The sequence below is a fragment of the Propithecus coquereli genome, unplaced genomic scaffold (assembly GCF_000956105.1).
Source record: "Propithecus coquereli isolate 6110/MARCELLA unplaced genomic scaffold, Pcoq_1.0 Scaffold435, whole genome shotgun sequence".
NCBI classification, from domain to species: domain Eukaryota; kingdom Metazoa; phylum Chordata; class Mammalia; order Primates; family Indriidae; genus Propithecus; species Propithecus coquereli.
This window is the reverse complement of record NW_012150119.1, coordinates 1751975-1778108: the sequence shown is the minus strand read 5'-3', so window position 1 is coordinate 1778108 and position 26134 is coordinate 1751975. Positions and strand designations below refer to the sequence as shown.

The 26134-nt window shown below is 45.0% G+C and overlaps 1 protein-coding gene across 1 annotated transcript in view; it reads right to left on the bottom strand.

The window, feature by feature from the left end:
* Nucleotides 1-24754, bottom strand: part of DNAH9 (dynein, axonemal, heavy chain 9) — a 313557-nt gene extending 288803 nt beyond the window's left edge. The window contains exons 1-6 of the mRNA XM_012653931.1: nucleotides 24270-24754; nucleotides 16271-16467; nucleotides 14130-14288; nucleotides 12946-13076; nucleotides 8270-8481; nucleotides 6548-6781 (exon numbers count right to left, since the gene is read on the bottom strand). Coding sequence (XP_012509385.1) covers nucleotides 6548-6781; nucleotides 8270-8481; nucleotides 12946-13076; nucleotides 14130-14288; nucleotides 16271-16467; nucleotides 24270-24686 — 1350 coding nt within the window. The 5' untranslated portion in view covers nucleotides 24687-24754. The remainder of the gene's footprint in view (nucleotides 1-6547; nucleotides 6782-8269; nucleotides 8482-12945; nucleotides 13077-14129; nucleotides 14289-16270; nucleotides 16468-24269) is intronic.
* Nucleotides 24755-26134: the final 1380 nt, after the last annotated feature.

Below are 26134 nucleotides of genomic sequence, written 5' to 3'. Positions count from 1 at the left end.
GGCTGGGACACCAAGTCCAGCAGCAGTGACAGAGGCCCCAGTAAGTGTGGAGAAGCGCTGACTTTCCCTGCTTTCCCAGGAGGGTACCTGTGCAGGCTTGGACAGCCATCTCACAATCCCGTTTTTGCTTAGCGGTGTTCAGTGGCTGGCAGTAAGTAGCTAAAGTGGAGAAGGGAGAAGAGGAAAGACACTAGCCAAGGAAGGGAAGACAAATCAGGGAGGGGCTCTTGTCATCAATGGTGGGAAACAGGCAATCTTTATTTACAATTAAGTTCAACTTTATATACTGGGAAGAAAATGGAAATGAATTTTATTGAAGTGAAATTGACTTCAATAGTAATTCAAATCTCTCATAAGGTGCTTAGCTGGAATCAGTTTTATAGGGAGAGACATACTTGTGCTGTGAAATGTTACGTTGGTACTCATTCTTCATAATTCTGTGGATGTCAATTTCAATTTTTAGGAAATACTACCTAGCCATTTTAAGAGACAGATGCATTTTGATATGTTTGACTACATCAGAAAACTGGGCAACAATTTTGTTACACTATTTTATTTCTCAAGAATACTCGAAGCATAGTCTTGGGGACTCACTGGGAGGTGTTTCATCTCCAATTTACCCTGAGTATCGGAGAAACATTTATTTAACTACTCTACTTTTGGAAAGTCTGGTCACTGAAAACAATGGATATTTACATTGTTTCATCTAACTTAACATACACGTGGTAGACCACACATTTATTTGGGGCTCAATTCAAAGTCTTAGGCCTTTCTTCGCCCTTCCACGAAAAGAACTCTCCTTACTCACCTTTCCCCCAAACTCTCTCTCTTTCCCGCTCTCTCTCTCTCTCTCTCTCTATTTTCAGAGATGGGGTCTTGCTCTGTCACCCAGGTTGCAGTGCAGTGGAACAATCTTAACTCACTGCAACCTCAAACTCCTGGGCTCAAGCAATCCTCCTGCCTCAGCCTCCTGAGTAGCTAGAATTACAGGTGCATGCCACCATGCTCAGTTAAATATTGTGTATTTTTTTGAGGAGACGGGGTCTTGTTCTGTTGCCCCGGCTGTTCTTGAACTTCTGGACTCAAGGGATCCTCCTTCCTCTGCCTCCCAAAGTGCTGGGGTTACAGGCATGAGGCACCACATCCATCCTCCCCTGGACTCTCTATCTCCTCCCTTTGCTTTAGTTTCTTCAGAGCTCTTATCACGTGCTGGCATTGTAATATATTATTTGGCATTATATTATATTCTTTGCTTATTTTCCGTCCAGTAGGTTGTAAATGCCCCAAAGGTATCCTGGTATCTCCAGTGCCTGGGAGAGTCCCTGACACTAAGCAAACATTTGTTGAATGAAGGAATACATGCTCTTTGCTTTTTGGCTTAGCTACAACATGTTCAGAGGAAGGCCACAGGATGATAGAGGACCTAGGGACCATGACCTCTGAAGCGCAGTTGGTGAAAACAAGGAAATCAGACAAGACAAGAGAATTAAGAAGCAAGGCGTTTCAGTGTTTAAAAGACCTTCATCAAGTGCAGGGTAGAAGCCTCCAAGCTACTCTGAGGGCAAATGAGTGAACAGAACAGAGAAGTAAATTTGGCCTCACCATGTAGGCTGAACTTATGAAATTGCTGATATGTGATCATTTTGACCTAAAAAATGGCAATTTCCTATGGTTCCACTTAATAAAACAGAACCATCTAATGCCTATACATGTCCACCCGTAGAATGGGCTGTGAATAGAGGGAGGGAGCTCTCCACCACTGGATGAGTTTCAATATAAGTTCTATGTCAGAGGCATTGTAGAAAAGATTTCTAAAGCAGGTGGGAAATTGTCTCACAACTGTAGACACAGAATCATTGTATTGACCAAGGCTACGTCTTCAACTCTTAAATTGTTTAAATGTAAGTTCTTTTCATTATTTAAAAGTCCCCACAAAACAGATAAAAGGCCATTTAAGCCAGTAAGAGGTTTAAATGATATTTTTAAAATATCTATTTTTATTCATCACCATAGTAAACACATGCAATTTATCATGCTATATACAGGCTGAAAATATCAGCTTCGGAGAGAGGACATATGGAGTCATGGGAGGAGACCAGGATCTGGGGCCAAAGAGCCCCGAGCTCACACAATCCTGGTTCTGCCATTTGCTAGCTTTGTGGCTTAAAGCAAGCCACCCAACTCTCCTAAGCCTCACTTTCCTAACCTGCACATGGGGACAGTAACACTTAACTTGCCATGGGTTTACAGAGTCACGTGGAAAGTGCCTTTGTCAACTTTCAATAAATGGCAGCCACTATAATTAATTATGATCGCCCTGATGTCATTCACTCAGGTTGATGGCTATTAGATGCATAATGGCTTATAAAGGGGACATTTCGGTGCTCCTTTGGAGACAGACAGTACAAACAGCACTGGGGTCCCAGGCAGCTTACTGGACTGATTGGGTCCTATTCGTACGAAAAACTGCGACATTTAATGGTGGTGGCAGGTGGGGGGGTTGCAGGGAGGGTTCAATCCGTGCTCTGGTTCCTGAGATGAAGAATCAAAACCAGGGGTAATGGCAAGACCCACCAACAGCATTCTCGAGGCAGAGGTCACGCTGCCCATCTTAAAAGAAATGTCTTCGGAATTCATTAAGGGAGAGCACAAAGCAGACATTCGCAGATGAAAATCTCAAAAGGTCATTTGGAAAAAGACTGTTTTCTTTACCTTTCGACTGCCACCGACCTGATGCAGCTAATGGTCTCCTTCGTGACCACATGTTCAAGCCGGGCTAAAAGGGAAGCCGCCCAATTAGGCTGGGAATGAAAGGAGGCTGCAGAGTGGCTGGAGACGGTAGAAAGAGCAAAAGGAAATGTGGTGTGGATTAGGTCAGCTTATTACCTATCTACCTGCTAATCACTTTGCATAGAGCCTCAGCAGGAAATCATTTTGTCTCCAAGTGAATCACAGCTTTACAGCAATTTAATAATGAAAGAAATGAGGGTTCTCTCCAAGGTGCTTACTGCACCGTTCGGAGGAAAGAGGCTGCAGGCAGAAACGCAAACAGGGGATCTGCAGCATCTACAATATTATGACACAAAAATGAACTGTGTGTGTGTGTGTGTGTGTGTGTGTGTGTCCCCACGCTGGAGCATCCAGCAGGAAGGCAGGATGACAAAAATAATCAAGAGGCGACCAAATGACTCTTTTTCCTTCGATTTTTGACTATTTGCTCAAATTGCAAAGATTTTGTATACTTTTGGGATTTCCTTAGTAAGTCATAAAGTCAAATAAGGCCCTTTCGTGGAATGGGAATTGCAATTTTACCCGAATGATTTATTTAGATAAAAAGCCCTAGAAATCATGTGGTAAAAATAGAGCGTACAAAGGTAGAATGGAGTGTGTAAGGGTGGAATATAAACCACAAAACCAGTTTGGGATCATCAAAATGGGACAGAGGGAGGAAAGTAGGAAGGCAGGAAGGGAAAGAAGGATGGAAGGAAGGAGGGAGGGAGGGAAACAGACCTTTGCAACTCCCTGGAAGGTATCAGACTTTGCTGAAATGGCAATACTTGGAACCATATGCCCCTGGGTATGAGTCCCAGCTAACCCTGTCCCAACTATGTGATGACTATGGACAAGTTAATTTATGTGTCCTATTTAATTGTGCCCATATATTAAACTAAGGGTATTGATACATAGCTCTTAAGATGATTGCAGGGTTACGGGCTCTGGCATGAGATAGGTTCTTGAAAGATGCTAGTTCTTTATATTTCTATTCCTCTTCCCTTCCCTCCACAAGGGATAGATCTCTAACAAATAAGCTGTATCACCCCTGTGATGATGAGGAGGAGGATGGTGGCAACTTGAGAATGCAATTATTCCGCATACTGAGGACCGGCTGAAAACTGCTCAGCAATATACCCCTCCATCCCAGCCGTCCTCCCACCCCCAGGTAGCAGGCACCCAGAGGGGAAGAGTGAATCTACACAACAAAAGTCTCCTGTGCAAAAGAGCAAAAGAGTAAAAAAGCAACATACATCACAGGAGTGAAATCTGGGAGAACTGTGGAGATGAAGAACCAGCGCTTCACACTATGACCCTTGACGTGGGCATGCAGAGTGCTAAATGCAATTGGTGTCATTTCATTAATTTGGTTTCATATATTTATTAATTGCAGCTACCATCATCGCAGGGGCCATAAATTGTATTAGAACAGGAGATGAATAAGGCTAAGTTCGCATTAATTCTTGCTGGAGAGAAGCAGATTAATCCCATTTCAAACAGGCATCGATCACAGAGATTCACAGAATGTTAACTAAAGGGCTACATAAAATATGCCAGAGGACAAGCTATGACCTGTGTCCCACTGCATGGGGGTGAGGAGAGGAGGGACGGGGGAGGAGGAAGATGGCAGGGGCAGGGAGATGTTCTGTGCTAATGTTTGGGAGATGAAAAATAAAAGAGGGCAGGAAATAGAAGGAAAGGGGGCAAGATGCAGCTGCAGGAAGAAGAAAAATCATGAAAATTCAGGGCAGATAAAGAGGTAATGGAAGCTACAAAAAAAGAGAGAGAGAAGAAAAGAGAGAAGGGTGGGCAGTAGGAAAAGGAGAAACTCCGGAAAGGGAAGGAGCCGGGCATAGGAGCAAAGAAACAAACCAGAGCAAAGGGGAGAACACTCAGGAAGGGAAGCAGCAGAAAGGCAGCATGGTGACATTCAAGTCAGCCTCTAATTAAACGGGGCAACGGCTTTTTATGCATCTGCGCCCTTGATTCAGAAAGAAGCAGCGGCCTGAGAGGACTTATTGTGAGGGTAATGACTCCAGGGAAGCTGGGGGCCATCGCTGCTTATATTTACTGAATATAACCGGCAGATTAGGCGCCCTAACGCTAGAATATCTGTCTATATGCAAAGTCCCATCATTAGCATGTGTGCACAGGAACTGAGGACCCTGCCCAAGCAGTCGTGCTCTGCTGCCATTCCCAGGGCCACCCTCAGGGCTGAGGGCCTGCAAACCTGGCGGCTGCAAAGCGGGGATGGTGATTCTCTCCCCTGCTCAGCCCAGGCCAGGGGCAGCTTGGAGCCGGAGTGTTCCCCACTTGTGGCTAAACAAAACAGCACAGGAGGTGATGCTGGGAGAGAGGAGAGGACGAAAGAGTGCAGGGAGCAGCAGAGAGTCCTGCATCAAGAGCTATGGTGGGAGAAGGAGGACTTGCAGCTAAAGCTGGGTAGTCAATCATTTAGACTCTCCGTGACCCCTGTGGAGGAGCTAAGGTGTGCCTTGGTAAGAGCTAGCTTCTGGCTTTCTCTCTCACACATTTTCTCTGTCTTTCTGCCCTTCCCCATTTTTTTTCCTCTGGTGAATTCCTTCCAGTTCCAAAGCTGATTTCATCTTTTTCTCCCCACTTTTTGTCAAAGCCCTGCTGGGTTAGGGAACCCTCTTTCTCGCTCCCAACAGCACATCAATTTTACTTTTATTATGGCATTCAATATACCTCGCTAAAGCTTCCTGATTCTGTGTCTGCCCCGTCATCTCCTCCATCAGTCTATCTGCCTGTTCCTATGTCATGGCTACAGGTCCATAAATTTCTTACAGGCAAAACTATATCTCAGTCATCTTTGAAGCTCAGGATCTTGCTCAGTGCGTGGTGCTTGGTTATGGATCGATACTTTCTGAAGGGAAACAAACAGATTCGTATTCTCTTATCCTTGTCATCCCGTGGTTTGTTCTGTTCATCACAGATTCTTCGCAACACACCTCTCTTCACTTCAAATCTCTGCTAATAACAGCTGGGAACATGATTCTCATTCCTTCTCTGACCCCTTGGTTCTTGTCCTAACTTGAACTTGACTCTGAATTTCTCAAATCAGTTTGAAAGTATGCATTTCATTTTATTATGCCCATTACCCTCTCCTCTAAGTTCAATCAGCAAATGCATAGCTGTAAAATGTTAAAAGACCTGTCAACCATGTTAAATTCTGAGGATTGAAATGATCAAAAGAAAAAGCCTCTTGTCTTCTCACTCTAGTACTTAAACCAAAATTCACATTAATTTTTAAATACTTTAGGGAAAGACATACCGCTGAGCAAAAGTCATGTTTCTTATGCACAGGGACACATTAGTTTTGGAGTCTGGGAGCCACTGTGAGGGTTGGGGAATGGAGGAGACATTTAAAGCAGCCAGCTTTGGAGGGATGTCCAGCCACACCCAGATTTGCTCACTTTCATTTTGCACACTGGACTTTCCAGTCAGGGTTTATTTGAAACAAAGTTCGAAGTCTATGGGCAATTTGCAAACCAACTGAATTAAGTTGACTGATCACTTGGGTCTTCTTCCTAAATGGGTCTATGATCAGAATTTCCTAAACTTCTACTAGAACAACCATTATGTGATGATCAACCCAAATGACAACTAATCATTGAGGCCTTATTGTGGGTTCTTCCAAATGATGGAGGGTTGGCAATCAGGTTTTGTTGTTCATTTTCCTATTCCACCTTTGAATACCTGGACTGCTTACTGCTACATGGGGCTGGGGGGCTGAGGTGATGAGCACACTCACCCCCACCACGTGCAGTCGTCCCAGGAAGCTGTCCAGTCGCACAAAGACCAGAGAAGACTGGAAATCCCACTCCTTGACTTCCTGGTTCTCTTTGAAGTAAGTGTGGAGATTCTCCCTTCTGTCTTGAAACACCTGCTTGAAGAAGCTCAAGGTGTCCAAGACCACTTGCAGTTTGTTCTGACTTTCTTCCACCTCACTTCTCAGGAAGTCTTCTGGGCTGAGATAATTAGTGGCCTGGTATGCAAACAGATTAGTGTCACCGAGCCTGGCTGCAGGTGCAGGATATCCCAAAACTTGCCAACACCAACTCTGAACTGAATCATTGCCCAAGTAATATTTTTCACAAGCATAATATAGGAAACATCTGACCCCACACTCAGTTCCACAGGTAGACTGGGACCTGGACTTAAGCCAAATAGTCTTTGGGACAGAAACCACAGTGATTGGCTCAGGAATGGGCAAGTGATCACTCAGAGACAAGGAAACACAATGAGACTTTTGTTGGGCTCGAGGCTGGAGCAGGTGTTCTTTTGTGACTTACTGACTTTCTATAGTAAAATAATTCCGCCATAGGAATTCTTTGGACCATTAATTGTTTTCCTGTCTCCAAGAGACTTGAACCTGGAAAGCGAGGAAGTTGGAGCTGTAGGATAGCCACCTTTATCACCAGAAAGAGGGGCAGAGATAACTGGGTCCTGGGCCATGGTGACATCATCCAAGGCCATATTGCAAATCAGGGCTGAAGCCAGTTTTACCTTGGATTTCAAGGTACATGAACCAGTATGTTTTCTGTTGCTCGTGCCACTTTTGGTTGGGTTTTCTTACACTTTCAACCAAAAGAGTTCTGACTGATAAACATGATGGAAAAGTACTGGCCTAGGAGTCAAACAACGGTGGATTTGAGTCCTGATTTGGGTGTCTTTGGGTGAGTCAGTTAACCTCCCTGAAATGTAGCCCACATCTTTAAATAATACCCACAAATAATAAGCCCTTCCCTGCCCATCTCTCAGAGTTTATCTTATGACTGACTGAGGTGATGAATGTAATGGCACTTCGCAGCCTGTAGTGTGCTTCATGGACATTAGCTATTACGAGTGACTGTTTAAGCTTGTCCATTGTTTTCTCAGGGTCATAGTTCCTTAGAGGCAAAAGAAGCCAATTTGGGGGGAAGATCACCCAAACCTCCTTAAACTTTACAGGGCATAGGCATCATCACATTGAAGCCTCACAATCACCCAGCAACCCAAAAAGAGATAGGTCCTCTTCTTTTCGCTGTTGCACAGGGAAGAGTGAGGCATAGAACCGGAAAGTGACTTGTCCTGGCTCACATAGCTGACAAGCAGTGAAGCCAGGGCTTCGTACAGGATCGCCTGACTTCAGAGGCTGCATTCTTGATTGCTAGGCTTTGCTGCCAATTTATTACCAATTCCTCTGTACAGATCATTAAGGAGGTTGAAATTCACCACCCCTACAATTTGCCCCATCCTCAGTCTTAGGCTGAGGGGAAAAGAAGACTGGGCCTCCCAGGTGTGCTAGGTTTACAGCAAATGTCTTTGTGTGTTTGTGAATTATTGGCTTGTGAGAGTAAAATACTGTAATTCAAGTGTGAGCACTCTTTGGACCATAATTATTTCCCTGCCTGGAAAAAATGCACCCTTGACTTTTTCCCGTGACGTGGTGCCAACCAGCCCCAAGGTTGCTGGGAATCCCGAGGCGGCCCACCTGCTGGATGAGAAGGTTGCAAATCTCCTGAAGCAGCACGGTAAGCCTCCCTGGGGAGCGGTAGAACTTGCACGTGGCCCAGATCAGACAGATGACGTGGAGCAGAGGCTGCAGCCGGGGCTTCACCTCTGGAAACTCTGCATTCTCGAGGGTTTCCAGGTGGCGCTGGAGTGGTACCAGGTGCACATGGACAGCCTGAGCCTCTGCCAGAGCTGGAGGGGATTGGAGATGGTCACCATTCCCTGCTTGAGGCTCATACCCACCTGGTGGAGCCCTAGTCCCTGGGAAGCAAAAGATCTGCAAAGCAATGACTGCAATTTCTTCCCAGACCGAGAAAGCAGAGAGAAGCCTGGTTCCAGAAACTTTCTAGCTCTTAGGCAGACATCTGGAAATCTGGAGAGCCCTGAACAACTAGAGTAATGGTCTGAGGAGTTCTTTCTCACAACGTTCCTCTATCGGGATTTCTCCCTGGCCCTCCCAGTCCCAGTCTGGTGCTCAATGTGTAGTAGAAACGCCACTCGGGAAATATTTGCTAATTACTTTGCTGCTGATATTTCCATAATAATACAAAATAGACAACCGACGACAAGTTTTAAAATCAGAAAAACCTCCCTTGAAATCCTGGCCCAGACATTTAGCAATCGTATGACCTTGGGCATGTTTAACCTCTCTGAGCCTCAAAAATAGGTGGAACTCATTTAAAGAGTCCTCGTGAAGGCTGAAGGGAGCACAGACGAGATCTTCATCAACTGGCACAGTGCCTGGACCAGAGATGGTGTCTGGTAAACGGTGGTGTCTCTGAGGAGTATTCACTGATGTAGAGCTCTTGTACGGAAGAAGTCGCAGGTCATAGAGAAATAGCACAGGCTGATTACTACGAGATTCTGCTGGTTTTCAAGGCCAGGGAAATCTCCTACCATCTCTTTTGAAGATAGCCAAGGAAAAAGAGGGGCCTTTAACCAGTTGTCTTGTGGTAACTCGAGGGGAAAGTAGGAAACCTAGCAGCACTGGACACTAATACCTGCGTAGCAGCTTCGAGGGAACACAAATGCCCACTGCACAGACCGATGGTACTACTGGACGGCAGTGCTTAGGAAGGCTGGTTCTTTCCTGGGCGGATAATCAGGGGGTGTCATATGAAAGCAGCCAGTCTTAGGTTATAGTATGTGGATGAGGCTCTGCTTTCATCCTAAAGAAAATTCAGAATCTATGCCATGTGGCGAACAGTTTCAATATGCCAGGAATTGTTCTGCTTGTTAGACAGAGACCACCTCACAGAAACCCCTGTGAGGTAGCTTCAGGACTCCTAATTTCCAAATGAAGAAATTATAAATGTAAATAACTTGCCTGGGGCCATTCCGTGAATCGACTAGTCCTACCCAGGGGAGCAAAAGGAAGATGACCCCAAGCGTATCACGACGAATGCCTGGCTGGATGGTTGTGAGGCTCGCCCTGCACCGGAGGTTGCCGATATGTATGTTTGTGCTTTAGACCCCAAATTAGCTTACGGGAAGCAGCATGTGAATCGAATTTTTGAAACTCAAATGCCACAGTAAATTGATTAGAGTGGTGATTCTGAGGTGGAGGAGCTGACGGTGAGAATTAGAACCACAGCGCTGAGGTGAGAGATTTCAGAATGCAGAATGCAGAATGCAGAATGCAACGGGCACTCTCCCAAGCATACGCTCCAGCCTTCATACATGCTGTGATGGAAAGCAGGCTGAGAGCATCACGCTAGGGAACTTTCTATTTAAGAAACTCTGTTTTGAAGCCTTTTTTTAAAAGTGAAATTTTTAATCATAGAAGTAGGCACTGCCTTGATTGTTAAGAGCCTAATATTTGAGAAAACAGGGTTTGCCATCTGGTCCAGGGTGCAGTAGTCTTGGCTGACAAAGCAAATGAAGAAAAGGAGATGGACAGAGCTAGGTTCACATCTTTTTAAAACATGTAAATGTAAAGAGCCACTTGCACAGTGATGTCCAGTGGTTTGCTGGTAAATCTTTAACAACAGACTCTTTGGGGACAAATGCCTTTATTTGTAGCATTTGCCAATTTCTGTTGTATGAACATTCCCAATATTCATGCCATGGTCGATTTTAAGCTACCAGTTTGACTTCATTGAGAGTTTCCTAGGAGGTTGGAGATGAGAGGGTTAAAAAGAAAAGCATACAGTGTCCTCTCAAGAGCCACTGCAAACCAGCACCAGTTGGCCCTAGCACACCACTGGACTTTCACCTCTTGCCCACACAGAGCCACCCACGCACACCCTTGGCTGGAATGTGTCGCCTCCAAAGCTCAGGTGTTGAAACCTAATGCAATGTACTGGTATTAGGAGGTGGGGCCTTTAAGAGGAGATTGACTAGGCTACAGGATAACTTGGGAGGATGCGCATCTTAGAAGCAGAGAGCAGCCCCTGACAGATAACCAAATCTTCCAGATCTTGGATTCTCAGCCTCCAGAACAGAGAGAAATAAATTTCTGTTCTTTGTGAATTATCCAGCTTGGGGTATTCTGTTATAGCAGCACAAATGGGCTAAGACACTTGGCAACCAGGTTGTACTATGCCAGTCCCGTCCAAGAGAAGAGAACTCTCTAATTAGTTTTTATTCCTCTTCTTCCTCCTCAAAGGGATTGTTGCTTCCAGTTTTCCAAGGTTGTTTATTGTTCAATTAATTCCACTTCGTACAATACTGTTCCCACATGTTTTCCTCCACCCTTTTAACCTCCTTGCCCACCGATCCAGATCCATTTCCTTTCCTGCTCTTCAGCCCATCAGTGAACCAGTGAACTACCCTGATCATGACTAATAAGAATAATGCACAGAGTATATCTATTTAGGATAAGGAAGCCACATGCTCCGAAATTAAATTAGAAATGAGAAAATCAGCCATCAGCTTAGAAGATCCTGCCAAATTTTCTGACCAAGTCTCTACCTAACACCTCTAATCAAATTTTCTTTTCTTCTATCATTAGAATTGACTTTCATATTTAAAGGATTTCTACTTTCAGAGTAGCGTTTATCTGGTACTATTATAATGGTGTTGTTTTTTCTTATTTCATTGCCAGCATATACTCTACTGCAAAGAGTTTTTGAAGCTGGCCTGGGGAAATGAATCTTTTATGCCGATTAATCCATGTGAATGATTTTGGTCTATTAATCTGTTAATGTGAAAAATATATGTGGGGCACTAAATAACTAACTAGTACTTTTACTACAAGTTCTATTTCAGAGCCCCAAACTTCAGGCATTTTCATGCCTCCTTCACATGTCACGTATGTGTGCAATCTGCAGTGCCATACCGCTTACTTAATATGTTCCTCTCAATGGACGCTCACTTTAACCTAACGAAAACTATATAAAATGAAAACTTTAAATCACTACCATAAATGGAAAACTACTATCACTTGCCCAAAACAGGGTTTTCACTGTTTAACACATTTTAAAAAATACCTGTCTGTATATTTCCCACAGTTGTTTCTCACACCCACAGGGGCACACACACCACTTTTTGAGACACCTGTCCATTTGAATTGAAATGTAAATTGGGAGCAACAGTCCTCTCCTCTGGGACACAGAATCTCTTGGCGAAGCAGTAAACTCAGGCCCCAAGAGACATCTTGTTCCAAACCAGCTTTTTGTGCTGGCAGAGCAGCCTCTGCGATGAGATTTTAGGGCCCAGAAGGACCTCAAAGACTAACAACTTATGCCAGTTCTTTTCTGTTATATAGCCCATGGCAGAAACGCCAACACCAGAACTTTTATTCCCTTAGCTAAGTGGTTTGCAAACCTCATGCCACAGGGAGGGGGAAGGTGGGATGAGGAATCAGCCAGTGGATCTGGACACAGGATGCCACCCTCTCTAATGAGCAAATATACCTGGACTAGTTTTATCTAGTGGACTTCTTTTATCATGTGGACTTACATGGGAGATTGTATTTGAAGAAAGAGTTCTGGGACAGGAGAAATGTTTGAAAATCAGTGCTTAGATCAAGCTTAAACCATATGAAATTGTAAGTACCTTTAAAAGCACGTTTTGACCTACAGCACTGAAGGGCAAGGAGGAGGTTTGATAGGAAAAAGCGGAAGAAACAGAGTGCACCAATGATGGGAGAGGGAGCTCTGACAAAATTTACCTACTTCTAATCATAGGCTTTGCTGGCCTAGCAATTTTGATAAGAGCTGATCTTGTCTGGTGCTCAGATGGCCAGGAAATTGCAGTCCCATCTGACAGTAGGAAGAGAAAAAGCAGAATGGAGCTAGAAATGGAATAGAGATTTCTCAAGAAGCCAAGGGTACAGGGACCTGAATTGCAGAGGTGAGAGGTAACAACATGCCCTTTTACAGTGCACTTCAGTCAACAAAGGTCTTCCACCTATAGTATCTCACAAGGACCCAGAGAAACAGGTGGAAGTGTGGGCACCATAACTATGGTATACACTGAATCTCAGAGAGGTTAAGTGAATTTGCTCAAGGTCGCACAGCAGTGGAACTGCAGAGTGCGGTTTAGCTGTTCTCCTGCTTCTAGACTTGGTATTCTTGCCACCATGTTACATTGTGCCAGGTTGGAAGATTATAAGGACTTGAAGCTGCAGAAATCAGACAAAGAGAAGTGAATGCAACACTCCAGAAGAAATTTGAGTCAAATGTATTTGTAAAAATACTTGCTGGTCCTCACCTGCTACGACATTTCTGAACATGGCTTTGAAAGCTGGGAAGTAGCTGCTCTGAAGCTTGTCCAGGAGCCCAGCCATGCCCCTCGCTTTTATCATCCTCAGTTGATTATAAATGTATTCCAGATCCTCAGACCTGCAGTACCACAGAGAAGGGCAAATCCAGGTGAGCACAAGGAAATGCAAGTCACACTGTGATGACCCGTCCTCGCAGAGAGAAAGAGAGGAGCCCTGCCTCGGGGTGTTCCACAGAGGCTGTGCTCCTGCCCAAAGAGCCGAGACATCTGTTCCCAGAACAGCGAGGGCATAAGCCTGAGTCTGGAACACAGGGTCAAAGGGGAAGCTCCAGGAAACACTGCTGTGACCATCTGGTGGCTTGAAAGCTTGGCAGCTGGAGGTCATTAGCTCTTGCAGTAAGGTTGGGGCAGGGTGAGGGAGGTGTTGTCAGAGCAAGGGTGCTAAGAGAAGGGCCTCACAGGAGGTCAGCAAATGGTCAGAAACCAGGCAAGAGGATAGGGCATCTCAGCATGGCTGGAGCCCTGCAGGCACGCCTGGTCCTGTGACGGGGATGTTCTCCACCTAAAGCCAGGACAGGGACATCTGCCTCCAACATCTGTCTGTCTCCTTTTGAGTAAAGGACTTATCAGCCCAGTGATAACTAGGAGCAAAGAAATGGGGAGGAAGGGGGAAGAAGCAGGATCAGGAGCAATAATGAGGCCTTTGGGACAAACAGTGCACAATGGACTTTCCAGCCCTGCTAAGGATAAGCTGGGACCTAGGACAGGCTGTTCTGCATCCAACTTCTAGAAACCTCTCTTTCTTCAGATGGTGTGTGCATCTGGCCTCAACTGTCCAAGGAGAAGGGATTAGACAATTAGAGGATAAATGTTTTTAAAAGTTGGTTAATTTTACATGTAGTTAAAAGAGCCTTTGAAGAACTGTCAGAAGATGTACTGATGGTAGACCAAGAAAGGATAGATGACTATTGAATCTTGGGGAAAGTGTGCATCTCTCAGGCCATTGAAAAACTGTACCAACCCAATGTCACTGAGCTGTCTGCCCTTGGGATTATGAGAAACACCTGGAGGGATGAATCAGACTCAGTGGTAGGGTTCCCAAGGCCAGCTCTAGCTGCATCCTCTGCAAAACATCTTCTCCCCAGGGTCTAAGCATGTACCTTCCTGCCTACCTGCTCTTCCAGAAATCCAGCTCCACCTTAGGGGTGGGATTCTCCCCCTGCAAGAGTGGCTGGGAAGACTCTCTCTTGAGCACCATCTGGACTTGGTGGCTCCATTTGACCACTGCAGACTCAATGGCGTAGATGACTGACTTATCGATGGCATCTGAGCTGTGAAAGATAAAAGAAATCTCCTGGAATGTGGAAAAAACTCAACCCTGGGTACCTCTCAAAACACATTCCAAATCTTTTAAAAATAGGTGGGAAATTCCATCTGGCTCATCTAACCTTTTTTTTGGATAATAGACTTTGTTGAATAGTCAATGAAATGTACAATCCTCTCTCCAGAAAGAAATGCTTATGTGTGTGTACGTACAACATTATTCATACAGATTGAGGGGTTCACCAGTATTCTGAAGACTAGTTTAAGAACTCTGAATGCCAGTATGTTGTCCTGTCAGTACAGGAATACCTTGGACAGAAAACATTCAGGTGACTACCCAGCCCTCGCTTGAGTGACAGCAAGCTCCCTACTCAAAAATGCAGTGCATTCCTCAGTGGGTCGGCTCTCCCAAGAAGAAAGTTTGTGCACTGAATCACATCCATCTCCCTGCAATTTCCTCATTTTGGTCTTAGTTATGACTGCTGCAGCAAGAGGAAATAAGTTATTTCTTCCTCCACAAGCCAAACAACCAACCACGTGAATATCACCATCACAATTTCACTTTGTCCTCACTTTTCCAGTGAAGAATGGAATTCCCAAACCTTCCCCCACCCCATACACCTTTTAAAAACCAATAGCTATGTTTGGAAGGGGTTAAAGATTTTTAAAATATGCATTTTGGCTGTTTTTTCACAGTCTTAACTGAAAATTGTACATGTCAAGAACCAAGGACCCAGAAAAGAAGGCCTATCATTCACATTTTCATGTCAGAAACCCACCTTTACTTAATCCAATTAAATTCATATTTGCTGAGAAATGATATGACACAAGTGATTGTGGAAGACATTAAAGGGGGAAGATACCTCCCCTAAAATGATCCAGCCTTTTGGGAAATTATCAAATTTGAACAAAGGGAAACAAACTCAGCAATGATTATATACACACACTGAATATTATTAAGCTGAAATATAAAGGGACTAGAAAAAGGGTAGTTTGAGTTTATTTATTTTGAAAGTTGAATATTTTTATTAAAACACAGTAAGTTTTCCAGTTAACTAGGAAATTACTTCAAATTATATATGGAGCAAATTACTTCCAATAGAAAAAACTCATTATACAGCACATTGCCATTGCATGCATTACTGATCCTTCACATCAAACCACAGATCCTGAATACACAGTGATGGCAGCCACACCCTGGGAAACTCCTGACAATGTGGCGGACCGAGCTCATACAGGAAGGCCGCCTGTTGCCGCACACACGTAGAAATGCTGGATAAAATATAACAAAATATAGTATTTCTATATGTAGCCCGGCTTGAAAGAAAAGCAAATCCTCAAGGGATAGAAACAAAGACAGCTCCAAGCCAGAATGGTAAGTGGAAGCTGATGGTGAATATAATTTCTAAAAGAAGAGGACGCTGAAGTTTTCATGCCCACTTGGAGACGGGAGACATGGACTCCAGGCCTCAACAAAACCAGATTTGTTTTTATTTGAAAAAGAAAAAAAGAAAAAACAACAACAAAAAAACGGGACACGAAAAAGTCCTCAGCTGCTTGGGGAGGAGAGCCTGGAACTGTAACAAGAGCCTCTAGGGTGGGTTCTGTGACATTTTGTACTGAGTAGACGCTGGCAAGAGGTGCCTCCCAAGACTGGACCCGGGGCTTTGCCAACGGTGAGACACTGTCCTGATCAGCAAAATACTGAAATCCAGTGTGGTTACTCTCAGCCCCGGGATGATGCAGAATGGCAAAAAGGCCATGTTCCTGTAATAGCCTTGAAAGACTCCAGGCAGAGGAATTGAGGTGAGGGAAGAAATCAGTGCAAGAATACAGTCCTAGGATGTTGGCAAACAGGCCAGACAGTGGGCTTGTGTGCGGGACGAGGAGATACCCAGAGACAGCAACAGAAAACTCATGAGGAAAACATTCCGATAAACCAGCTTCTCCCCTATCTCAAGGCCCATGTGGCTGGGCTGGCGGTACTCACACTGTCTCACTTTTGGAATCCACAAACTCCATTTTTTCTGAGCCTACTGGGAGAGGCAGCAAAGTTTTCCCCTTCACTTGCTCAAGGATAACCAGGAGGTCGCACTGCAGGCTGTGGGCGTGCCGCCTGACATCCTGACATACCATGTGGGGCCAGTCTAGGCGATTCTTCTCATTGGCCAGCACGGGTATAACAACCTGTAACAGAGGTGCACAGGGAAGAAACACAGGCATTCCGCTCCTGCAACCTTAAAGAAAGACTATTCTGGAAAACCTCCAGAAAGCTGTACACAACCTTTTGCAGGTCACAGCACTGTACAGCCTTGTAGCAAAATCAGGAGACCCTCAAATAGTCTACCCACAAATTTTCCTCCTCACTCTGCTCCTGTGGATAAGGTCCCCTGGCCAAACAACTTGCTTTATCTAGAGGACCAGATACAGTTCCTGCTTATACTTGAGCAGTAGGCTTCAGTTCCCTGCTAGCTTTTGTAATCATTCAAACAAGACAGTCACGTCCTCCATGGGAACCGTAGCCACCATGCCCTCTTGATACCACCAAGTGTGCCTCCCACAGCTCCTGGTTGTTCACTCTATTCCCAAGTGCAACCCCCGTGTGGCCCTGCATGGCACCGTGTCCTCCTCTTCTGGGTTGTGAGTATGTGTGACTAATAAATTTCTATCAGTGTCACCTATCCTGTGTTGGGTGTTCTGTGTTCAGCCACCCCATTACCTTAGGGCAAGAATTTCTCCCTCCTGAATAGGAGGTGAGTGAAACAGACACAAAGGCCAGAGGACAAATGTAGTAGGGGTGACCATCTGTCTACAGGTGGTGTAAGGGGGCACCTTAAACAAGCAAGCAAAGTTGTGGATCTCAAATCCACCTTCAGGGTGAACATTAGCTGATTTTGGCCACTCAGGGTAGCTCCTCTTCTCTTTTGGTATCCGTCCCCAAATCTGGAGATGGACATGTAACCACACCTGAGCCAATGAGAGTCAGACCGAAGTCTCTTATCTGAATGTTAGAGGAAGAGACACCTCTTTTCTACTAGTCTGGAGCTTTTTGTGGTCATCTTGTGACCATATGGAGCCTTAGAATAAAGTAAATACAGCGAAGACAGTGTTCATAGATGGAGAAAGGCCAAATCTTGGTGATTTTGTCTGAGTTGTTAAGTGAAGCTGCTCTTGAACTTTCTGAGCTAGTTTCAATTGAGTTTCTATTACTAGCAACATAGGAAGTTGTCAATACAACTCACTAGGAATCTTTGCCTGTAAACAATTCACAACTAATGGGAAAGGAACGCCAGAAAGACAGATGATTAAGTGATTTGATGAGGAAGCTACCAAGTAAATAATGAAGAGGAAATATGGACTCCTATGATTGGTTCTGTGTATGACCAACAAGTCCTGGTGGTTGTGAAATAGAACGCCTGGACCCAGCGTGTTAAATTCTAGAGGATGGTCCTCATCTGGTTTCTCTGGAGGTAGTTACTGAGCTGAGAACTTACAACAGATAGTCAACAGAGAGCTCAAAAGGAAGAAAATATCACAAATTAAGTTCTGTCACATTCATGTTAAGAAAGGACCCTTTGGGCCCAGGGCAGAAAGACTAACAGGGAAAGAGGATAAACTGGAATTTTGCTAGAATTTCAAAGGCAGAGACTGTGTCTTATTTGGTCTTTATATACCCTCAGTACTCCCTAGGGTCTGGCATATAGGAAGCATTCCAAGGTTTATAGAATAACTGAATGTGTGCTGTCTGAGGAAAAAGTGGTAGGTAGGTTTGGGTTAGATTTTTGAGGGCTTTGAGTGATAGAAAAATAAGGAATGTGAACTCTATGAAGTGAAAAGCTACTCATTCATTTAGTCAATGAGTATTTATTGAGCATCTGTTATGTGCTAGTACTATTTTAGGGGCTTGGAGGATACCTCAGTGAACAAAACAGACAAAAATTCCTGACCTCATGAAGTTTATATTCCAAGGGAAAGACAGTCAGTAAACAATAAGTTCTGTGGATAAAAATAAAGCATGTGAGGGGGACCACGAGTGTGAGGTGGAGGGGTTGACATTGTAAATGTTGGGATTGGTACAGGCCTTACGGAGAAGACAACATTTGAACACAGACTCAGGAGATGGGGGGGAGTGCTTTGTATATCCTCAGGGGAGTATATTGTAGGTGGAAGGACTAGAACTAGCCAGTGTGGAGGCCCTGAGGTGGGAACACGTGTGGTGTGATCAAGGAGCAGTGTGAAGACCAGTGAAACTGGAACAGGGTGAGCAAGAAGAGAAGGGTGGGTAAAGGGGCTCACATCACATGCAGCCTGGCCTGTAGGATTTCGATTTTTACTCTCAGAGAAATGGACATCATTGCAAGGGTTTGAGCAAAGGAGTGACGTGATCTGACATCTCTCTGAGTGAGCCTACTCACCGCTGTGATGAGAAGACTCTAGCGGGGCAAAAGTGGAAGAAGAGCTCAGGGAGCAAGTAGTGCTTTGATACAGAAGGTAGTGGCATGGCACAGGGGGTAGTGGTGGAGGTGGTAAGAAATGGTCGAGTCTATATAAATTTTGAAGGTACAGCCAACATGATGTCTTAATAAATTGGAGTCGTGAGAGAAAAGAGGGGTTAGGATGACACCAACATTTGGGGAAGAATGGAGTTGCCATTAACTAATGTGGGGAAGAATAAGGATGAAGTAAGTTCTTGAGGGAAGACCAGAAGCTAGTTTTTGGAAGTGTTAAAATTTGACATATCTGTGGAACTTCAAGTTGGAGACATGGAGGAGGCAGATGGATATGCTAATTGGGAGTTCAGAGAAGAAGAAAAGGATGAAGATGAGAAACTTGGGAGGTGTCAGATACAGACGGTTTGTAAAATTTTGAAATTGAATGAGAGCTCCCCGAAAGATGAATAAATAGAAGATGTCCAAGAATTGAGCTCTAGGTCCCTCCAACGTTAGGAAGTTGGGAAGAAGAGGAGGCACCATCAGTGGAAACTGGGGAGGAAGAACCATCACGATGGGAAACTAGAAGACTGGTGTCCCAGATGTCAAATGAAGAAAGTGCTTGTGGCAGGAGAGGATGGCTGTGAGCTGGGACAAATGCTGATCACAGGTCAAGCAGGAGGAGGACTAATTAAGGGCCAATTTATTCAAGTGGAGATCACCGGAAATATTGGCAAGTTCTTTCACTACTCTTCTGTGAAGTGTGGGAATAAAAGCCTGTTGAGTGTGTATGAGATAAATCAGGAAAAGAATGGGACACAGCATGAAGAGACACATTCCAGGAATTTTGATATAAAGAGGATCACAGAAATGGAGTGATAGCTGGCAGGGGGAAATGATTTCATTTCATGGGAATTATATAGTAATGGGGGGAAAATAAGAATGGAGGAGAGAAGAGGAAATTGCTAGAGTGACCGCCTCAAGAATGGGCAGGATTCAGAGAACAAGAGGCATTTTAATCTTAGGGTTGGTTTGGCATCAGATGACAGCATAGACAGTCCACCTGTAGCAATGGAAGGGGTCACAGAGAATATGAGTGTAGATATTCGTAGACAAGGTAGATATAAGAGTTTGTGGAAATTTTATTCTATTGTTGCCATTTTTTTTTTTTAACCAAGAAAGAAGCAAGAGCATCTCAGAGTGAGGTTGAATGAGGTTTTGGACATTTGAGGGAAGAAAAAACAAAGCTGTGAAAGTCATCTAAAAGAGTAAGAAAATAGTTGGAATAGAAAAAATAGGATATCTGTTGGGAAACATGAAAAGCCTACTAGAGGTTCAAGGTCATGAGTTTAGAGTGGAATCAATTGGTTGTTCCCAGCGCCATTCAGCTCCAAGGCTGCAGGTATGAAGTATGCAGAGTGCTGGGTTTCACCAGGATTGTGGTTTTGCCAAACAAGCATGACACACAGTGAAGTGGAAGCCAGTGAGTCAGGAGGTGATCAAGGGAACGATGATAATGATGGATTGTGGTCCTGAAGCTGAGTAGTGGGGAGAGACCATGGGTGCGGGCCAGAACAGACGAAAGAGGTAGGGTCAAGGGAGTGGTAGTCTCCAGCAGGATCAAGGGACTGTGGTAGTCAGGGTATGAGAGGGAGTGAGCTAGAGAGATGGAAGTAGTGGTCTGAGAAGGAGGTACATGAAATTGGATCATGAGGATGTTGTTTACTGGGAATGTACACTCTGGAAGTGGCCACGGGATGGGGTGCTTACTACAGGGAGGAGGACAAGGTCACTGGAGGAGAAAGGTGGAGGGAAGCCAGAGGCTAAGCTATTGGAAATATCATTCGTGTGTCTATGGAAATAACCATGTATTAAGACAAGACTGATGTTGGGGAAAGTCTCAGTGAGCTAGGAGCCAAATTCCTGCAGAAATGAGGACAGTGCCATCAGCACAGGATGCAGCAACAAGAGAGGATGATGTTGTCTGATGACAGGAGATTCAAACTGGAAGATTTTCAACATGAATCTAAGAGGAGCAAGGAGGAGCAAGGAGGACACCTGTCTCACTTCCAGGCTTACAAGAAAAAAGGCTGTAGGGGAAATGCAGCTGAGTCCTCCGGAAAGGGCCAGGGCTGGGTTAGAGCAAAGTGACAAGGATTGATTGATCAGAGAAGTGAGGAGGATTTTAAATGGGATGTGGTGTGACTATAATTCTCATCCTTTATGGAGCACCTACAATGTGACACTCTGTTCCAGGTGTTCTAATGTATTGGGTCTAAATTTCATAACAACTTGGCAAGACAATTTGGACGTGACCCAGTGAGCTCACCTGCTCATATCACACTGCTGAAATTGATAGAACCAGGATTTGAATCTAGGTCTGTCAGACTCCAAATCCTGTGCTCATTCTCCAAAACAAAACAAAACAAAACAAATTTTAAAAAGCATCCAAGTTTCAGAACTAGGAAAAGTAACCTGGCAGCCGTGAATGAAGTAGTTGGAGAAGGAAGACAGGAAGTAGGGGAATGTGTTACTAAATTCTGTTAATTCTTCCTTTGAAATGTTTCTTAGTTGCATCTTTTTTTTACCTTGTACTAGTTTAATGGGACAAAAATAATGTCCAAATTATAGCATTCTCTCCTTGTCAACACCCACCCCCATACACACACACACACACACACACACACACACACACACACACACAAGGTGTGTACAAGGCAGGAAGACATTTCTCAGCCAGGAGGCAGGGAGGGGGGTTCTTTTGGCTTTAGTGAGGTGGCAGGAAAAGGGGCACAGGTAGTCGGAGGCTAAGCTGATCTACCAGGTACTGACAGAGAGGTGAGGGGGGAGGACAGGAGGGCTGGGAGGCAAGGACAGGGCTTAGCAGATGGGAGGTGAGCAAGGTTTGGAAGCGACACTGCATCAGCTTCAGGGTGTGTAACACAAGTAGATGGGAGCACAGAAGGTTGACTAGACTAGGTTACTGTTACAGGCTTTGAGAAATACAAGTAAAGGACTTGAGGTATTTTTAAAATAAATTATTTTATTTAGATTTTGAAATAGGTGGTATATTTACATGGTGCAAAATTTTAAAAGTACAGGGGCTTTTCCAGTGGAAAGTAAGTCTTCTACCTAACCTTGGAACTCAGCCACTCAGTTTCCCCTGCTTGTGGATTAATTACTCTGTTAAAGAATGTTCTCCTTCCCTCCCTCTTTCTTCTCTGTCCTTCCTCCCTTCTTCCCTCCTTTCTCTTCTTAACAGAAATAGTAGTATGCTATGCATACAATTCTGTACCTCTTTATAAAATTATCTTAAATTGCAGCATTATTCCCAATCGCCAAGAGATGGAAACAACCTAAATGTCCATGACTGATGAATAGATTTTAAAATGTGGTGTATAGATACAATAGAAAATTGTTCAGCCTTAAAAAAAAGAAGAAAATCCTGTCATATGGAACAATATGGATGAACCTTGAGAACATTATGTTAAGTGACAAAAGCCAGCCACAAAGGGACAAATACTGCATAATTCCACTTATATGAGGAGTCAAATTCACAGGAACAGAAAGTAGAATGGTGTTTGCCAGGGGCTAGGGGTGGGGGCATGTGGAGTTGTTGGGTGGGTGTAGAGTTTCAGCTATGCTGGATGGGGGAGTTCTGAGGACCAGTTGCACAACAACATGTATTGGCTGACAATATTGTACTATACACTAGGAAGCTGTTGGGTGGGTGAATTTTATGTTATGTGGGTTTTTTATTTTGCCATGATAAAAAAATTACCCTAAGGAGTACTCTCTATCAATCACTCTTTTAAATGGCTGCATAGTATGTCACTGTATAGATGGACCATAGTTCATTCACTCTGTCCTCTATCGATGAACATTGTCTCTAATCTCTTTCAATGCGCCAATGAAAATGTTTGAACATTTGAGAATTCGAATTATTTTAAAATTACTTTCGCTTTCCGGACTGCATTTCCTTAGCCATGACACAACTTTGAGATGGGCCACTGTCCCCCACTTATACTGGTTGAGTTCTGTCTCTGAGCCTTTGTTCAATCTGCTCCCCATACCTTGAAAGTTACCTTGCTGTCTACTTATCCTCATCCTTCTCATTGTTCAGGAGCCAGTTCGACACTTAAGGCTAAGCGTGCTTCTCAGACCACAGGCATATCTCTTTCCTCTGAACCCAAAGGTCCTTTCCATCAACACCATTCATTACAGAATTCAGTCCAGGTTTCTGTAGGGATGGTGTTCAGATGATGCACCAGAATGCAAGGCCACTCCAATTGTTAAAATGTTGAAATACTTCCACATTCACTGAAAGACCTAGCTTCCTTGGGCCTTTGGTGAATTCCTCTATCCATCCAACCCCTTCCCTGGAATTCTCCCTCCCCATAGCCTCCTCATAAAGCACCTAAGGGCTAATACCTGATACAGCAGGGAGCCTCCAGGACCTGGCTCCAGCACTGGGGCCAGCTTTTAGGTAAGCTCTATTCCCACCCCAGTCATAATAGCTTTACATATTTTGAATATATGATTTATTGCATATGTTTTGGCTCCTTTTAGTAAGCTTTACATGGATGGGAACTTGTCTTCTATTTCTTTGGTATTCCCCATAGCACCTATTACATGAAACACCATATAGCTAGTAGTCTGTACATATTTATTTCACAACTTACAGGGGGAGGGCATCAAGCCTCCAGAAGCACACATGCCTAACTTGCATGGACGATTACTCTTATTCCAGAAAGGTCTAAGTGGCCCAGGAATCTCTCCTGAGCAACTCTCTGAAATCTCCTGCACTCTCGAGGCTTCTGCTATGATGCCACCAAAGCACTCCATAATCCACATCTCCACCTTCCTCTCTGAGCTCCAGGCAGACGCCTCCAAATGCCTGTTGGGCATTTCCAAATGGATGCCCAACTTTTTATGTTGGCACAGGGCCTTTGGTAAATGGCTGTGTGATGAATGAATGAGATGAAAATCAAAACCAAACCACCTTCCCCCTTTAACTCCTCTCCAGAAGTAAACACTGTTTATAGTCATTCACCTTTTTCCACCCCACTGATGCATTAGAAATGCCCCCTTGTTCACTTCCTGTCTTCCTCAGTCCTTCCCAATTTACAGGAGGGATTATGAGATACTGACCTAATAAGTGGAGTAGTCAGGACCCAGCCTTCTTGGACTACAGACTCCACTTGACTTTGCCTTGAACCCAGACCTGGACTGACCCAAGTCTTGGGCCCTTCGCATTCTCACTGGCCTGGCCTCCACCCAGATTTCCCCCAGCTCCCGTCTTCCAGCTCACTCAACCCACTCAGGCCTCGATGTCATCTCCTAGTTTTAGTTTCCAGCGCCACCCCCACCCCATCCCATATTCTTCCTGGCTCCTGGTTAGCGCTCCCGTTACAGCCCCGCCCCTCTGCATATGACCCCGCCCCTTGAGCCGCCCCTGCAGCTTCGCCCCGCCCCCTGGCAGCAGCTCCGCCCTCGCCGCTCCCCTTCCCCTCCCCCACCCAGTTCCGGCCAGCGCCGGGCCCACCAGCCCACCCTCACCTCCGAGAACAGCGCTGCTAGGTGCTCCAGAGGCGCCGCGGGCAGGTCCCCAAAGAGCACTGCGCCGCGAAGGCTGTCGGGCCCCGGAGGCTCGGGCCTAGTGCGCAAGAAGAACAGCCCTTTAGCGCGAGGTGAGCCCGCCCCCGGGCCCGCGTCCAGCCCGGGTTGCATCGTCAGGCCCCCAGGCCCGGACCGCACGACCAGCAGCGGCCGCGGCCCCTCCGCTGCATCGCGGCCGAAGAAGGCCTGGAGCAGCTGCTCCCCCTCGGCCGTCCGCGCGCAGCGCTCCCAGGCGCCCGCAGCCGGCCGCAGGATCTGGGCCACGCAGGCCCCCAGGAGTCGCAGTCGCGGGTCGGCGCCGGGTTCCTCGTCCGCGTTCTCTGCCGCGAGCGCAGCGGGCTCCTCAGCGCTCGGCATAGCGAACTGCCTCAAGCTGTATCGGTTTCCCTAGCGACGGGGACGCGGCCCGGACTCCCACCTCTGCTCCCCTCCGATTGGGCGCAGGGCTCCTGGCCCCGCCCCTTCCAGGCTAATAAGGTAGGAGGGGGAAGCGGGAAGGGGCGGGGTCGCGTCTTCGTTGCTAGGAAACCAGCTGAGGCGCCTGCTTAGTGTCTGGTCTGGTGGATTGGAAGTGCTCAAGGGTGACTGTCTGGAGTGATGGTTTATTGATGGGGTGCGTGGGGTAGAGAGCAAGCCTATAAATGCTGCTAAGGACCCTTTTGGCCAAGGTCAGATTAAATTCTTTAGAGGTCTCCAGGCACTGAAAATAGTATGATGCTCTCACCTCTATCCTAAATGAGCAATTCAAACTTAAACAAGATGCCAGATCATAAAATAGGTGTAAGGAAATTCAATGAGTTTTTAAAATTTCTTTTCCATAATGGCAAACACTTTAGAGCAGTACTGGACGATAGAACTTTCTGCGATGATGAAAATGTTCTATATCTGCGCTAACCACATGTCGGCTATAAATGTGCTGGTGTCTCTGAGGGACTGAATTTTTAATTAATTTTAATTTAAAATGAAATAGTCGCATGTGGCCAGTAGTTATTATATTGGACAGCTCAGCTTCAAAATTTTAATCTCAATCATAAAAAAAATTTGTTTTCAGTGCCTTGTTTTGCCCATGTCTTAGGCATGTACTTAATCTACCGAAAGGGTAATTGATCTCCCTTTGAGTTCCATGGGTATGGTCCCTAATCAGTTCTTGTTAAATGTAGCCAAGCATTTGTAAATACGCAGGATGCTCAGAGCCTCCCTATCCTGCCCTGTATGTGGATCTTGTCTTCAAAATGGGATAATGTGAAGTGCCTTGCCTGACCTCAGAAATTAGCATCTGTCAGTTTCTAAGTCCTTCTCCATGATCAGGATAAGTAGCTTGGCCCTTTGCATGCATGCAAGGTGATGATGCGTCGGTGCCAAGGAAGCGGACTGCTTGGGCAGTGTGAAGTCTGCAGGTATGAAACGAGCTTCCCTATGCCCGACCACCTTGATTTTAATCACCTTCCAGGGACTGCAAGGTTTATGTGTAAAAAGAATGTTTATAATAGGCTTCAAAGTAACATTAACAAAATAAGCACTTATCAAAAGCAGCTTGGCTAAAAAGAGCCCCTCAGGAAAACACTAGTGGTTGGCAGGTCAAATGATTGATTTCATAACTGGGGCACAGGAGTTGCTGTAATGAAAAATGTTCACATTAGAAATGAATCTTTATGCTTATAAAGAGTGTTTTATCATTGCTGGATTAAACAATAAGCCAACCAACTATGAGTAAAGTAGAGCACTGAAATGATTTTTAGGATGAATTTGACAATTGACATTTCAAAAAAAAGCATCAGGGAAAAATAGAAATGTCAGGGGATTCT